At 36.1% G+C, this 16,049-nt stretch overlaps 2 protein-coding genes and 2 non-coding genes across 4 annotated transcripts; 2 read left to right on the top strand and 2 right to left on the bottom strand.

The window, feature by feature from the left end:
- Nucleotides 1–2,623: 2,623 nt before the first annotated feature.
- On the bottom strand, nt 2,624–2,696 carry TRNAV-CAC (transfer RNA valine (anticodon CAC)). The gene has a single exon. It is a non-coding gene; the product is annotated as a tRNA-Val (tRNA).
- Nucleotides 2,697–2,761: 65 nt separating this feature from the next.
- Nucleotides 2,762–2,834, bottom strand: TRNAV-CAC (transfer RNA valine (anticodon CAC)). Its single transcript has one exon. It is a non-coding gene; the product is annotated as a tRNA-Val (tRNA).
- A 5,089-nt stretch (nt 2,835–7,923) lies between these two features.
- On the top strand, nt 7,924–9,276 carry LOC149619094 (Fanconi anemia group D2 protein homolog). The gene is made up of 5 exons (XM_089854563.1): nt 7,924–7,962; nt 8,029–8,123; nt 8,533–8,745; nt 8,818–9,046; nt 9,103–9,276. The coding sequence occupies exons 1-5, from the start codon at nt 7,924–7,926 to the stop codon at nt 9,274–9,276; spliced, it is 750 nt and encodes a 249-aa protein (XP_089710689.1).
- A 2-nt stretch (nt 9,277–9,278) lies between these two features.
- On the top strand, nt 9,279–14,930 carry LOC149619093 (Fanconi anemia group D2 protein-like). Its single transcript, XM_089854392.1, has 8 exons — nt 9,279–9,402; nt 9,466–9,562; nt 9,818–9,876; nt 13,176–13,251; nt 13,315–13,431; nt 13,486–13,617; nt 13,683–13,921; nt 14,558–14,930. Exons 2-8 carry the CDS (start codon nt 9,524–9,526, stop codon nt 14,913–14,915), a joined length of 1,020 nt encoding a protein of 339 aa, XP_089710518.1. The 5' UTR covers nt 9,279–9,402; nt 9,466–9,523; the 3' UTR covers nt 14,916–14,930.
- The last annotated feature ends 1,119 nt before the right edge of the window (nt 14,931–16,049 follow it).

Genomic DNA, 16,049 nt, shown 5'->3' with positions numbered 1-16,049 from the left:
GTCTCATACCACTTCTGATATAATCTATACCACCATCTGTATTGATTTGCTTCGAACAACAACACCACGCGCTAGTCTTTCCTGTATACCACATAGACACCAATCTGCATCATTGACATCAACTTTATCATCGGCTTAGGTATACGATTACTAGAAACGTTTAGCCTCGCAATGGCAGGGCATTTCACGCAATTGCGCTTTTTCTTGTCCTTTACTGTGAATTAATCGCCTTATATACCGTAAATTTAAAAAGAATCTGAAAAGAGTGTTTTCAAGAAGTTGAACGTTAGGAATAGCTCTGTTTAAAATTATTTTAGGAATAAAGTTTATTAAATCGACTTATCTGTAATTACGGTAAAGTACTGACAATTAAAATAATATCAATTCAATTTATTTAAGAAGAACCTCTCGCATCGGAAGAAAACTAGTCAAAATTTATATAGAACGAGTAATGAAGATTGCATCTGAAGTTGAAACGCTACGCATTTCATAGTTAATATGACCCGAGTAATTAACAAGTAAAATAACAAGTTGGGAAACCAAATTAAACCTCTCCGAGTCAAGACGAGCGCTAACATTTTCTACCAAAAATTATGCTTCTCAAACAAAGGTCAATCAGCCAATGTGATAACCGGAAATAAAAAGCACATTTTTTCAGATATTATCTAGTTGATCTTTAAAGGTTGAAGTGGCTCATTAATTCTTTTTAAGGACCTGATATATATCACGGTAAACATCTCCCATGTTATTCCTAAGGTAAAATTTTCCTTTTTTACCCAAAAGCACTTAATTATTTTATACATATGAAAACCACGCTTAGTAACTTTACTTTTTATGAGAAAAACTATTGCAAGGATCTCTTTGAAATTTCAACCACGAATTAAGGGCTCGGATTTTAGTTCAATGGATTTTTTTGAAAAGATTAAACATAATACGAAAAAAATATATCCAATCAATACACCACCCTTATAGATTAAAGACAGTGTCAAGTCTTGTCTAAAGGAGCTACCACTCTCATAGAATCACCGACTTATAAGTTGGTGTTCTTTAAAGATGAAATAAAAGGCCGTCAGATATAATAAATTATGCACTCCAATGCTTAGGTAGCAGATATGAGTGCAATTTATTAAAAAATTTAGTGATAATTGAAGTTGGTGGAAGTTAAAGCATTATCAAAGGTTGATACATTAAAGATTAACGCACCTCAAAATTCTCTGTTTTGTCAAATGAACTTTACCATTCTTTTGAGCTTGAAAGCGAAGAGGCAGAACAGGAAAAACAGTAGAATCGATTACATGGAAACCGTATACCTTAATCACCTGTATACGTGAGAAACATTGCGACATAAATCAATAAACATAGGAACCCTTTCTCGTGTTTATGTGTTCGTAAAAGGACGTAAACAGAAAATGTGCCCGTAATATATCCAAGAACCCATATACTGCCTGAGAAATATAGAGTATTTCAATCAAGGCACTGAAGCGTATTTAACATTCAACGTTCTCACGCGTTAAATGAGTTCGTGCCATTTACGTATTATATAAAAACGTCTTGGTTTGGACCAAGGCCGAAAAAACAAACGATATGTGTGAGGTTTATCAATTGACTGAAGTTCAGATATTGAAAATTTTTTCTAGTTATTTTTATCCACTCAATCCTTAATCAATATTTAATTCAATCAACTGATTTTACTGTTAATCGATCTAGTCCCTCTAAATTAATTGAAAAAATTACATATCTACGCTTTTTCAAGAACAATTACATTTTCCGAAAACATTTTATCATGAAATTAATTGTTCTTGAAAAAGCGTAGATATGTAATTTTTTCAATTAATTTAGAGGGACTAGATCGATTAACAGTAAAATCAGTTGATTGAATTAAATATTGATTAAGGATTGAGTAAATAAAAAAAACTAGAAAAAAAAATTCAATATCTGAACTTCAGTCAATTGATAAACCTCACACATATCGTTTGTTTTTTCGGCCTTGGTCCAAACCAAGACGTTTTTATATAATATCTGTCACTTCAGTCTTAATGTAATTAAATTTTGAATAATTATGTTTGCTTTACCGTCATACATTTGCACTCTAAAATATAATGGTGCATTCAAACACCATATATGCTGTTTTTTCCAGTGCCAAAAAAGACATCATTTAGGGTGTACTTTAACCCCATTTCTATGATCAATTCACGCCATTTACTAATATTATTTGGAAGTATTAAGGAAATATTAGGCATTTAAGCACCATTTACAGTGGCTTTTAGCATCTTTTTTTTGACAATCTGTTGAACTTCTAATATTACTTAGTTTAATGGTTTTAAAAGTAGGGAAAAAGTATGCTACCTATGTCACATTATTAAACCAAGTGAAGTGAAATAATTGTTAAAAATTTATTATAACCACTAAACCACAGACACGTGGTAAGTCTAAGTTTTCCAAGAGATCTAACTAATTATTATGTCCAATCACGATGGTTAAAACTTGTATCTACCTGGGCTAGAACCTGGGACTTTCCGTGTGTGAAGCGGACGTGATAACCATTACACCATAGATACGTGGTAATACTGAGTTTTCCAAGAGATCTAGCTAATTCAAGCGCCCAATCACGATGGTCAAAACATGTATCTACCAGCGCTTGAACCTGGGACCTTCCGCGTGTGAAGCGGACGTGATAACCACTGCACCATAGATACGTTGTAGCACTGAGTTTTCCAAGAGATCTAGCTAATTCTTATGTCCAATCACGATGGTCAATACATGTATCTACCAGGGCTCGAACCTGAGACCTTCCGCGTGTGAAGCGGACGTGATAACCACCACACTACAGATACGTAATAACACTGAGTTTTCCAAGAGATATAGCTAATTATTATGTCCAATCACTATGGTCAAAGCCGTACTTCTGTAATTAACTAAAATTAACATACTTGTTTTGATCAAACTGGCTGATAACACACCCTGAATACTTAATTGTTAATTTAAGATAATTCCGAAAAGTATCTTTGCTGTAGTTTTTAAGTTATCGGTGGGGAAAAATCACGAAAAACCCATGTTAATCTCCATAGGAAATTAGCAAAAGCGGGTGAATATTACTTTAACGTTACAAAACGGTATCAAGTCTTATCTACAAGGGCCTACCGGCCCTGTAGAATAATTGAGCTTTATAGACAATTTCGATAAAAACACAGCTGCCAGCACACATATGGTTTCGTCATTAACTTTTGTAAAGTCGGCATAAATTATAAATAGGTACTCCACTTTTCTTTATAAAAAATTTTACGAGTTAGTATAGAAGTGGAAAATACATAGTGTGCCGTTCCTTCACACGAAACTGAAGATTTCTATAATTTGTCCTTTTCTTAATTTCTTCAAATATCTGTCAACGATAAAGGGTATCCTCCCATTGGATCGAGTCCCATTCGACCAAATTCCCAATCGACTAATTTTATCTGACATATAATTTCAAATCCCGCCGTTTGTGCGGTTTCTGCCTATTGGATTTGTTTTATTAAAAATATTGGTTATAGTGCTATTTAATACATCGTCATAATTTAATTTAGCGATGGGATCATTCGTCTCACCGGGGCCCAGTGGAAGACTATCGGACAATCGTGAAACAGTCCATGGAAACATCGACAGCCCTAAGCCTTTGGAGAATGAAAATCTAGCAGACAAATGGGCCGATACCGCGGAGAACTTAAAGAACTATTTTTGCAGTAAATTGGTTAAAAGCTGTGTACTTGCGCAAAGTTTTCGCGGTTTTCTGGAGTTTGGTCGGACTCTCGTTACCAAAGCAGGCTCTAATGTCTCCCTTCTCTCTTATTCCCTTCTGTAAAAATGTATAAAGTCCCTCCTCCCTTGCAATTCACGGATATTCTTCCCAAAGCCAAATTGTTTAGGCCTATTTACTCAACTCAACTACGACCAAAAATTATGTAGTTCTTGGATTTCAAAGGAGTTGAAGTTCTCCCAATGCCTTTGCAGTCCTCTCTATAGCTGATAGTCCAAAAGCATTGCTTATACAAAGAGGAATCTTACTAGGGTAATGTCTGTACCCAGGATTTGTTAACTTCGACCATTTATATTTGAGAATAAAAATTATTATTTTAGCAATTTTATCAGAAATAAATGATTTAGGCCTAAAAACTCGGGCCTTGAATATTTTATTAAACTAGTAATATTATAAATATAGCTACTGTGTTTCGATCAATTTTTATGATTCTGGGCTTTTAGTGCAAAGTAAACCGAATAAAGTTTCTAAAAAAATAGTGTGAGTGCAATTTACGAGAACATTAACAGTAATGTAATAAAGTTAATAGTTGGATATTACTAACAATACGAACAAAGAACCATCGTTTCAAAAAACTAATGTAAATAGTAAGAATCTAAATACAGCTTTTTTTCAACACGCGAGAGTCGAGAGCAAATTACTGTAGGTTGTGCGTGTTTCTCTTCTACTACGCGCTAGCTAGTTTTTCGTCGCCTTTAAAACTAAGCCTGAACATTATGAAAGTTGTCTTGCTAATCGTAAGTACACGCCAAGTTTTTCAAGTTAACTACTTAAATCTGGCACATTTAAGGTCAAAGTTGTGGCGTATTATTTTTAAAACTTATATTACCAAAAGTATATATTAAATCAAAAATTCTCGATAAAACAAGCGAAAGTTTGTAGATCTCTTATTTCCCCATTTTTCTACCCCGTTTTGAGTGGCGGACAGTCACGAGAGTTACGCCTAGGTCTACTTACTCTGCGGTTTCTAGCGTACTGATGAAGAAAGCGATAATGTAGTTCGTTAAATTCTGGTGATGGACCGAGAGAAAAAATAATTGTCTCATAATCAAGATGTTTTTTATTTAATAAACTTGGTTTTCATAGATTTAGGATTGGTTGTTTTTTAAATAAAAGTTAAATCGCGTTTCCTTAGGTTAACGAACCTTTCTATAGGACCATAGGACACATTAAATTCTTTTAAAGTCGTTATGCATCAAAAAAATTATTTCGCGTAGAGTACGCAGGCAATCACTGATTCACTTGCTCTACTCGATAAGTGTAGGTCAAAAAATCTATTATTTAAAATAACGTAGCTAAATCTGCCTGTGTTTGGGCGAGAGCTCGAATTGCATCGTCCGTTACGTTCATAAGGCATAGGCCTACAATGTCTGAGGCCAATGTCACTTGTCTTGTGAAAATATGATGCTCCTTGGAAGATAGGGTCAATAACTGTTTTACATGATGGGATCTGGTTGTGTTAGCGTGTGAGGATGTAAAATATATGTTTTTCAAAATAAAATATAGGTTTAAATTTATTAAAGGTAATAAAATCCCCAGAAACATCCAGTTAAAGTTTTAGCCGTTTTTTCGGGTTTGTTTGACTTTCCCCATTTTCTTTAGGTTTAGAATTCATTTTGCTTCATTTTTGAGAGTTTTTCCCCTAAGTCTGTTTTTGAAAACGTAATCCTGACTAAAATTTAAAACACCAACCTCAGAGAATTGAATAGGATAATCAAGTTTGAAAACAGTGGAGGTTTTAACAAAACTTTGAAATTTAGTGTGTCCTTGATATATCAAATATTTTCTTCAAATCGGATTGGGAATCGTCCAAAAAATGGGGTTACCTGAGAATTTCAAGGAGAAAAAAAGCTAGTAAATTTTTATCTTGATTCTTGAGTGAAAACGAAATGGTAGTTTTTGTGGAAAATATGGAAAACAAGTTGAGAAAACGAAATATTACTTATCCAAGTCATGTGGATTATATCTCTCCCTTAATTTCCTCTAAATACGCATTTTTATGGTATACGGACTAAATACCCCCTAGTTTGAATTTTAAAATGATTCGGAGGTATTTCCGGAATGTTTCACTATGCAGAATGGTCTTATTTAGTAGAAGTATCGATAAAAAATCACTTTATTTTTCATTTCACCTTCCCTTTAAGATAATCTACAAGTTGGGAAAACCAAAATATTACCTCTCCGAGTCTAGAGGACTACTACTACAAACTTATTTACCTAGATATGGAATTATTTCTCTTTTTGAAGTAAATATTTACGAAATATTGAAGCAGTATTCCAAGCATAGCGAATATACATTAAAGCAGACGACATTTTACATCCAATAAGGATAAATCTTGGACATATGGATATCAGTCAATGGGGAAATAACAGGAAATGAAGTCTACGCTTCAGCTCTTTACCGTATATTCTGATAGGTACATTCACAACTGGTTTGCAGTGTAAACACTATCGTCTCGTCTCACCTCAACAATATTCTTAGCTTGCCAACATGAATGTTAACGTTAAATAACACCAAAGCTATATTGTAGCTAGACGCACTAATAGTCAATGCGCACCATAAAGAGAATATAAAGTCTGTAGCTACTACCCGTTAATCATTAGCCCTTTTACTTTTCTAATTGCCACCGTGATCTTTTCTTCTATTATAAAATCTTAACCTGATTATTTTAGAGTGTATTTAACTTTCGGCTCACTCTGAACCGTTGATGTGTCTTCATTTCAGACACGAAAATCAAAGCCCAAAGTTTACTTCACCTCAGGCCTCAATTATTTACTCTTTGTTTCACTAAGCCTATTGCGGATAATACTTGATATGCCCGCCGGAGTCTCAGTCTTAATTTTCTTCATGAAATCACTAAACCAAGGATTATTCTATATACAGATGTAGTATAGCTTAAGTAATATGTAAACAGCCATTTCAAATAACAATATTAAAAAAAATCTTTGGAAAATCAAAATGAAACAGAGCTTTAAAGCTACAAAAGTACTAAATGCATCATAATTACGAAAAATACTTCCACATATTCACTTTATATTGTGGAAAAAGGGAATATTAAGGTTCTGTATGATTTCTTAACACATCAACACAAGGCTAACTGCTAACGCGACGCACTAGTGTAACAATGGACGGACACACACAGACAAAAGCATAGACTGCTTTTTAACTCTTTCCGTATTAATTTTGAGTTGAGAAACAAGATTATCTTAAATATTAAAATAAATATAATTAATATTAATTATTTTCTTCGTTAGTTGTTCGCCTTATTGAGCGTTACATCGTTTTGATAAAGAACAATTAAACATTCTTGAGAGACTTGACTAATATTGGCGTTTGAAATGAAGCATACGCCGGTTGCTTCGCCTTATTCAAATAGGTAGTATATAAGGGTTTCGAATCGCAGTTATAGATAAGAACAGCGCAATTGCGTGAACCTTTGGTGGAAGCCCCACCATTGGGAGGGCAGACGTTTCTCGTAACCCTGGCCGATCGCCGCGTATGTCTTAACCATAAGAATGATGATGGAGTAGAAGCCAGGTGTACAGACTGGTGTCCATGTGGGATGGACAAAAACAAAGACCAGAAGATGGTGGTGTTAGAAGCCAGTAAGTACAGACTGGTGTCCATGTGGGATGGACATAGAGTAGATGACGGTGGTGATTAGAAGCCAGGTGTACAGACTGGTGTCCATGTGGGATGGACAAAACAAAGACCAGAAAATGGTGGTGTTATAAGCCAGTAAGTACAGACTGGTGTCCATGTGGGATGGGCATAGAGCAGATGACGGTGGTGATTAGAAGCCAGTGTGTACAGACTGGTGTCCATGTAGGATGGACAAAGACCATAAGAGGGTGGTGATTAGCAGCCAGTGTGTACAGACTGGTGTCCAGGTGGGATAGGCATAGACCAGAGGCTGTTGATGTTAGACAGGCAATGGAGTAATAGCCTGTAAGTGTAATAAAATTTTCGAAATTTCCGGAAATTGAGAACACGTTTGCTTTGCTCCGATTTTCAAACTGCGAACACTATTTTTTAAAATGATTCACTTATTTCATAATGAAATAGTTTTTAGTGGAATTTTGGCGAAAATAGTAAGACAATTTTTTTTAATAATTGATATTTTATAATCATGCCTTTAAAACTGAAAACTTCAATATCTGTTACTCAGGCAATTACTTTTCTTTTACTTTTCGCGTCTTTGTCTACAGAGACAGTTTTTCTTAATTTTATTAAGACCGTAACAGAACTTCTTAGAGTCCTTTCCATACCACCGTTTTCAAGTTATGATTGGAGTGTTTTATGGATGACCCTTTCATTAAATCGTAATTTGTAAACTGTGGCCCTTAGGGCAAAATGTTATAGAATACTTTCAACTCAAACCACTAGAACCCACGATACTACATTACCACCAGCAAGAACGGATTCTAGCTAATAAGAACATAGGGCAGTAGCTTTAGCCTCTGGTTACTCTGGTACCAATCTCGCAAGGTTTGTAGAGAAAATTCGTCTGCTAATATGTCACGTGTTCAATAGCATACAGCACAACCTGCTGGTAAAGGGCTCTTCTTTTGCCTCACCTATGGTAGGCATTGGTGTTTCACACAAATATTTTAGGAACTCACTGTATTTCCCGGGATGAATTGTTGGGAAACTATATGCTAGGATGGGGACAGAATATCTCTTGCGAAATTTTCTTATTAACTTGAATCCGTTCTTGCTTCCAGTCTTTTTGAGACAGACTGTACAAGAATCCAACCTTAAGTAAGGTATTACGTGTACAATATACTTCATGTTTTGTACCAAAAAATAGTCATGGTACGGAGATTGACACATTCTACGCTCTGGAGGAATTGAACGAGGAAAGCATTGTCGTAAATCTCGCTGCGTTAACCATAAAAGATGAAATGTTAAACAGAGGCGAAGTTCAAGCGAGTCTAGGCGAAAAATTATCGTAAAAACCTCAAAATTTGAACCCTATTTTTAATAGTGGAATTGCCATTTATAAATTAACTTCTTTGTACAGCAAACTTCAATCATCCGCGTTGACACTGGCGTCACTTTTTCGTCTATTGCGTATGTGCGTACATTTTAGAGATAACGGGAGTTTGGAAGAGATAGACGCGCTTTTAGTTTGTGGCGTTACATTACCAAACACCTTTGTAAAAGACGAAACCGATTACAAGTGCCTTTCGAGTGAAAAGAAAAATTTATTATGCACAGCTACATTCCATTGCCTTAATTGGTTTCGAGAAGTACGCCACTAATTATTGTAATCGAATTCCGCACGCATTAATTTATATATTTAAAGGTGATTAACGCGTTTGCGCCAGTTAAGAACGATGAGAATCGAGCAAACGTCATTCGAAGAATCCGAAATATTATCGAACTTCAAGAGAAACTTAAATTATTTTTAGCTCGTGAGTCACGTGATAAACTATTTCAAGCGCGTGTAAATACTGTAATTGAATTAAATAACAGATAATCCGAAATTTAAACCACCAAGAGCTAATTTTGATTTGAACGGTGAGAAGGCTTTTTCTAACACAGCTGACCCTGTTCCCGCCGTCCCTAAAAAACCAGCCGCGGCTAAGACCAAGAAAGGCAAACTGTACGTAACTTGTTTCCGGTTGCCATCTAGGGATTGTACTATTTTTTCTTAATAAATTTCTAGAGGGCGTAAGAGAGCCCTAGACGATGACGAAGACTCAATCTCAACCCCAAGCGGTACTATGGCGCCGACAGCAATAGCAACACCCGCTTATGCACCGGTAAAACCTTTGGAAATTTTTTCTGATTGAAATTTTAGGATTTATACTGCCTTTAAAGCAAAGAGCGGGTCCAGTGGATCCCCTAAAAGTTGACTTTCCTCCTGAACTTCGCGTTTAACTTTTCGAAGGCTCGTGGGTGGGATTTATGCGTGCATTTATGAATCCCGCCCACAAATGCCTTCGCCAAGCCAAAACTGGAGTTCATAAGGAAAGTCACATTGCTTTAAAATTGCAAAATAATAATTTTCATTCTAGGATAAACAATTACTAACAAATGGGGAAGTAGACTTAGCGATTTACAGACCATTTTTTCGGTAAGAAACTTATTACATATTAAAGCGGAAGATCCCGGTTCTACACATTATAACTTATAAGGGCCTTTTTCTAAATATATAATGGAAAATATTAAAAAAAATAATCTTTCACTACAAAATAATTAGCATTTAATTAGTCTTAAAAATGCTGACCACTGCCTCGCCATGTTTAGTGGCCTCTGCTAGACAACTCCTTACCCCTACTGGATTGGTTAAATCAATTCCTTGCTAGTTCTGGCTTGCAGGCACCTCTAAACATCTCAATGCAGTAGTCGCGGCGCTATTAAGACCAAATAATTTGTAATTACTTTTAAATAAAAGATTTATAATTAACTAATTACTTCTAAATAAAATTTTTTTTTTGTAATATTTTCCCTTCCATTTTTAGAAAAATGGGGGTTCATTTATGGCATATGTTATGTTGTCCGAACCCAGGGCCGTCACCAGAGGGGGGTCCAGGTGGGCCCGGCCCACTCTGCAAATGGTTGGGCCCTCCCTGTGAAATTCGTGGGGGAAAAATATTTGAATAGCTGGCCCTAAATATACTTTTGGTAGAAGACAGAACAACTAATTTCTACAATAAAATGTTAAATTTGATGTGACTGATGTGACGTCTTGGAATTTTTAAAAGTTATTGCAATTCTACTATAGAAGCTTAGAAGATTCGTACCAAATTACCATTTTCACTAGGAGAATGAACTATTACCTGGAAGGAGGAGGGCACAAAAAACCTGCCTTTTGTCCTCCAGGCAACTTTTATTCCTTGTGTGAATGGTATGAATCCTCCATGTGTGAAAAGCAGCTATATCAGGCTGAGAAATAAGCAATTTTTTTAAACTGGAGCTGTGGCCAGTAGAGCCATGGTATTTAAAAGCTGGTCACTTACAATCTTTAACCTTCAAAATCAGGCTTTTATATTTAATGGTCAAATTTAAACAAATTATATTTTCTTGACAATATGTGCTTATCTGATCCATATGCACTTTGAAAGGTTAAAATATCAAAACAGACAAATTGGAGGTAGTTTTTAAACAAATCTCTTAGTGTACAAATCAGAATCGTATTATCGTCGTTATCATCCCTTCGAGAAAGAAATGTTCCGAATCCGAAATTCGGCGGATGCAGCTGTTAGTGAATCGTGGCAGCGAGTAAATATTGTGCGGCTGGACAGTGCGGTCAAATTGAATAGTTGCGTGTATAGCCGTCTATTTTAGACATCAGTTGTAAAACCCATTTAAAACCGAAACCCGCTTTAAGATCTAAACAGAAAGGAGCTATTATCCCTCATGGGCCTTAGTCTTGACAAGATTCTTTTCGCCTAAACCTATGAGCCATGGTCATGATGGTGAGTCCCGTATTTCAAGCTCGATATGCAGTACAAATGATGGTAAACAGGGTTCGAACACGACCTGGAAATCCGGGATATGTCAGGGAAATTTAAAATGTGCCTAAAAGTTCAGTTAAAAGTCAGGGAAATTGAAAATGGACCTTAAAAGTCAGGGAAGTGTCAGGGAAAAATATATTGGATGGAAATTGAAAGTCTGGAAAAGAGTATAAGGGTGACCAGAAAAAGTATTATGTGAGATATGACCAAATTCGCGGAGCTCGCGTCGCTCGCTCCGGTTATGATTGATTTACTTAGATGAAGTTAGATTTAAAGAAATAGTTGGCTTATTTTTATAACAATAACAACTCGTGCAAAAATTATTCGAATGAATTTAGATTTGTTTTCATATATATACGCCATGTAAGTTATTGCAAATGGTCAGGGAAATTTGTGGACTTTAGTCAGGGAAAACCTTGAAAAGTCTGGGAATTTTATTCCAAAAATTTTGTACAAACCCTTTTGTAATGAAATCACGGAAATTCACAAAGTAGCCTGTACGGTAGGACTTCACTTTGCGATACCCCATAAACTAAATATTGTTTCTGACTAATTAGATCACGGGGAGTTCATAAAAAATACTGAAAAAATTCCCAGCACGTGCACGTATTTTTGTAAAAAAAATTGAAAATTTGAAAATTCATGAGACTAAAGGCATTCTGCACCCAAGATTGCAATAAAAGTAGGCGGGACTTAACAAATTGAAGGACTGGCAACGGTAATATAACTATGAAATATAAAAGACCTACTTAAACAATAGAAAAGATATTTTGAAAAAGGGGCCAAATTTTTCGGTGAAGTAACAAAATGTGAGCAATAATATTTAGGAAAGGTGTCATTTATTGCTTTGAGCAACGATATGTAAGCAACAATTTTTTTAAAAAGGTGTCAACCTAACCTAACTTATTTCTGATTACATATCGTTACTTAAACCAATAATTTGACATCTTTTCCAAACGATACGTAAGCAAAAATAGGTTAGGTTGACACCTTTTCCAAAATATTACTTACATATCGTTACTTTAAGCAATAAATGGCACCTTTCCAAAACATTAATGATTGCATTTTGTTTCTTCCACCAAGAATTTGATCCGTCTTTTAAAATATTTTTTTCTATTGTCTTTCAGAAATGAATTGTTTCAGTAAGTCTTCAATATTTCATGGTTATGCTACCGTCGCGAGTCCTTCAATTTGTTACTTTTATTGCAATATTGAGTGCAGTATGCCTTTAGTCTCAATAGTGGTTAGTACATGAAATTTAAAATTTTCAAAAATTTATTAAAAATACTTGCCACACGCTAAGAATTGTCTCAGTATTTTTTATGAACTCCCCATGCTAATTAGTCAGAAACCAGTGTTTGTTGATGGGGTATCTTAAAGTGAAAAATCTACCATCTGGACTCTGTAGTCACACTTTCACAGGGGTTTAACAGAGAAACTAGAATCTAAATCGGTAAATTACCATGGTAATTTACCTGCGTAACTTAATTTTCAATTTTCTCGGTAAATTACGAAAAGGTAATTACCGTGGTAATTTACCACCGAATTCTCAATTTTTATGGAAAATGGGGTAAAAGCTCTCGCCGCGCATGCAAATAAAGTCCATTTTCATTGGCCCTCCCGTGGCCCAACCTAAAATTTTTAGCTGGTGACGGCGCTGTCCGAACCTAACCTCTAAAGCAACAGGCGGCTTCATTATCACCCCTAGCATGCTGGCTAATCTTCTGGACACGAATTTTACCTTACCAAAGGCATTAGCCAATCAGACCTAATGTACTAGGTCCCATTGGTTCCTGCCTTTGGCTTAACTAGCCTTTACCAAGTTTAGCCACTGTGTTGTAGAAAAGCCATCTTTAAGGGCACCAACAGAGCCGCCCTTTTCTTTAACTTAAGTGTGGTGCAATTTACTTTAAAGGGAATTAGATTTAACTACGTTTGTTTTACTCGAATGCAATCTAAAAATACCGTCACTCGATACCGACGTCGTTGAGGTAGACGTATCTTTAAAAACGTTACTGCCAAAATTACGGCCACTTAAATAAACTCATCTATAGGACGAAAAAGATTGCAAACTCGAAGCGGCGCAATTGGAATTTCTTTTGGATGATTTATACAAGAAACTTAAACATATTTTGCCCCAAAACGCTACCAAGCGATTATCAGCGCTGAAGGTATGGTTAGTAACAATCTCAATTAGTTACTAATTTAATTTAGGCGATTTTTAGACTGTTAACTCGTGTAGAGATAGTGGTTTTTCAAACCTGGAGCTTTATTCGGCAGTAGATGTCGCCACTTGTATGGTTAATATGTTGACGGCGTTTTGTAGCCTTTTGGAGAATTGTAACAGCTATTTTGAGGTGCGCACCGACATTACGCTTAAATTGATTAATTTATTTTAATTTCCCATTATATCCTTGTCAAGTTGTTGAAGGAAAAGAACAATGTTTCTGTTGAAGATGGCGACACTGGTCTCGATTCGGAAGAAACGATAACCATCTCCCGCTGCATGATTTACCTTTTCAATATTTTAAAGACCATTTTATTGTGGGATGGGTTTTGTGATGTTGATAATATGGAATTGCTCCAAGAAGCCATGTTTAAAATTGGATCCAGATTAACTATTAATCCTAACCCTAACGCCTCTTCCCTTCAAAAAACCAAGTAAGTAAACGAAAGCCTTGTTAAGCAAGTAGTCCACTTAGCCTTGCGAAACCGTATCGTTACCGTTTTAAGTTCGTAAATCATCCGAAAGAGGGCGCCCATTACCTAAGTCCGAAAGGATCGCTTAAGCATGGATTAACTAACGCTAGGGATTGTTCGTTCCCCCTAAAAGATAAAGTATACATGTTCTAAACGCCCCCTAGCCGCAGCTTCTATCCCTAACAGGAAGTTATAAGAAAATTGGACCAAATATCACGTGTCCTATGACGTCAAAAATTGAAATCCCGGCTAAAATTGGGCGCCGCCATCTTTAAAATCCGCAAAAACGATTTATTTTGCCTAGATATGGCGCTATATCTACATCCGTTTTGGTCCAAAAAGTTGGGGGAATGAAGAGGGGAATCAAGGAATAATTCGGAATATGTAGTTGGCGACAGTGTTACATGGGAAACACGGTTAGTGAACAATCCCTAGCGTTAGTTAATCCATGGTTTAAGAAACGTTATCAGATGGCGTTCTGTTCGTATTTGGATACGTGACGTTACGTTAACGATACGGTTTCGCAAGGCTTAGTGGACTACTTGCTTAACAAATGCATCGTAACTAATGTACAAGCTTAATTATTGCGGTTTCAAGGGCCTGTTTTAGTTATTTATCGAAATTTGAGTGCAATTTACCGAGTCTCGACAGCGCTGTAGCGCTTCTCGATTTACTGGAGACAGTCACAAAGCATAGTTTCGATGAAGACCTTAAAACCAAGGTATCAGATATGGCCGAGATGTTTTTACAAAATCATTGGAAATCGACAACCGACCTCGATGTTAAACAACCCAAAGTTAACGCCAAAATTGAGAAAATTCTCGAAGCATACTTGACTTTTAGCCGAGATGTTCTCAAGTGCCTAGATTTTCTAATTAATAATCCAATTAAAGAGTTAACGAATTTGGATGACAAGAACGCCAGAGTGGAAACCTTCCCAACTCTAAATAAGTAATTATTGACTAGGCCTGTGCGAGTACCCGGTACCCAGGGGCGCCGATCATGTGGGGGCAGTGGGGGCCCGAGCCCCCACGGGGAAAAATCAGAGGGGGCTGAGCCCCCTCTGGGAAGCCTCGTTTAATTTGGGTGACACTGTGAGTTGGCCGAGATTGGTCCCCCACGCTCCCTTTTTTGACAGTATAAGGAAAATAATAATGGCCTTTTCTTGTTGAAATTATCGAGTTATTTTAGTCTAATTCACTATTTACAATTCCTAATAAACATTTTCTACTTATTATGGAAGTAGCAAGATTATATTCAGAGCGTAGGTGCTCAATGTTTTCAGGCAACTCAAATCAACGCGTTCAAATTTAAATTGAAGGCAACAAAAATTTTCGGTCGTGTCAAAATTTTAAACCAATCAATCCACGGATATTTCCCCTGAAAATATTTCTGTGAATCATATAACGGAATTCTGGAGGGCGTGTCTTTAAATATTAACGCGACAAAATAATAATATAATAATAATATTTGTTGAAAATCATCATAGTCATCTTCTTGAGGTTGAGCATCAAAATCTCTTTGTTCATTTGAACAAGATACTCCCTTGCGGTGTCTACAAATTGAAGAACAGACTGGACCAGTTTTACGGCATTCACATTTCAAGTCACAGACTTACTTGCATTTACAAGAGATAATCTGCAGAAGCTCATCTGGAGCATGTTATAGAGTGGTAACGATTGGTCTGAGTTCAGATCCTACCTGCCTCCAACCCCATTCTATAGCATTAAGGCTGCTTCCAAGCCACGTTTGAACTTGGTGATAAACTCTATATGAATCCTGCTTTGCTGCCGCACTTGGTAGAAGAGAAGCTAATTCAAATTCTATTTCTACTAGTTCAATTCTATAATCTTCATTTAAAGTATACACTTGGTTATGTCAGCTTTGTTTCACACGCTTTAACTCAACTTTAGCAGTATTGACAAGTGTCGGCGAACAATGGTATATATTAAAATATTTAGTTTTATGGTTATGATGGTACAAAGGCTGTTTTACCCTCTCCCGTACTATACATTATAACTCCGGTCATAAAAGAAAAAAATTTGCCAGTAATGGGAACTATTTGTTTTATTTTGGAAATGTATTCTAA

This window comes from Phalangium opilio, unplaced genomic scaffold, assembly GCF_054372755.1.
Source record: "Phalangium opilio isolate 3A_F unplaced genomic scaffold, DU_Popi_V2 ptg000209l_1, whole genome shotgun sequence".
Taxonomy (NCBI): domain Eukaryota; kingdom Metazoa; phylum Arthropoda; class Arachnida; order Opiliones; family Phalangiidae; genus Phalangium; species Phalangium opilio.
The sequence above is the reverse complement of the archived record's forward strand: the minus strand, read 5'-3'. Positions and strand labels throughout refer to the sequence as shown.

Coding starts and splice junctions, on each gene's coding strand:
- LOC149619094 (XM_089854563.1), top strand. CDS start 7,924: ATGCCTTTAAAACTGAAAACTTCAATATCTGTTACTCAG. Junction 7,963..8,028: donor CTTCAATATCTGTTACTCAG/GCAATTACTTTT, acceptor AATTTTATTAAG/ACCGTAACAGAACTTCTTAG. Junction 8,124..8,532: donor CTTTCATTAAATCGTAATTT/GTAAACTGTGGC, acceptor TTTTTGAGACAG/ACTGTACAAGAATCCAACCT.
- LOC149619093 (XM_089854392.1), top strand. CDS start 9,524: ATGGCGCCGACAGCAATAGCAACACCCGCTTATGCACCG. Junction 9,563..9,817: donor CAACACCCGCTTATGCACCG/GTAAAACCTTTG, acceptor TTTTCATTCTAG/GATAAACAATTACTAACAAA. Junction 13,432..13,485: donor AGCGATTATCAGCGCTGAAG/GTATGGTTAGTA, acceptor GGCGATTTTTAG/ACTGTTAACTCGTGTAGAGA.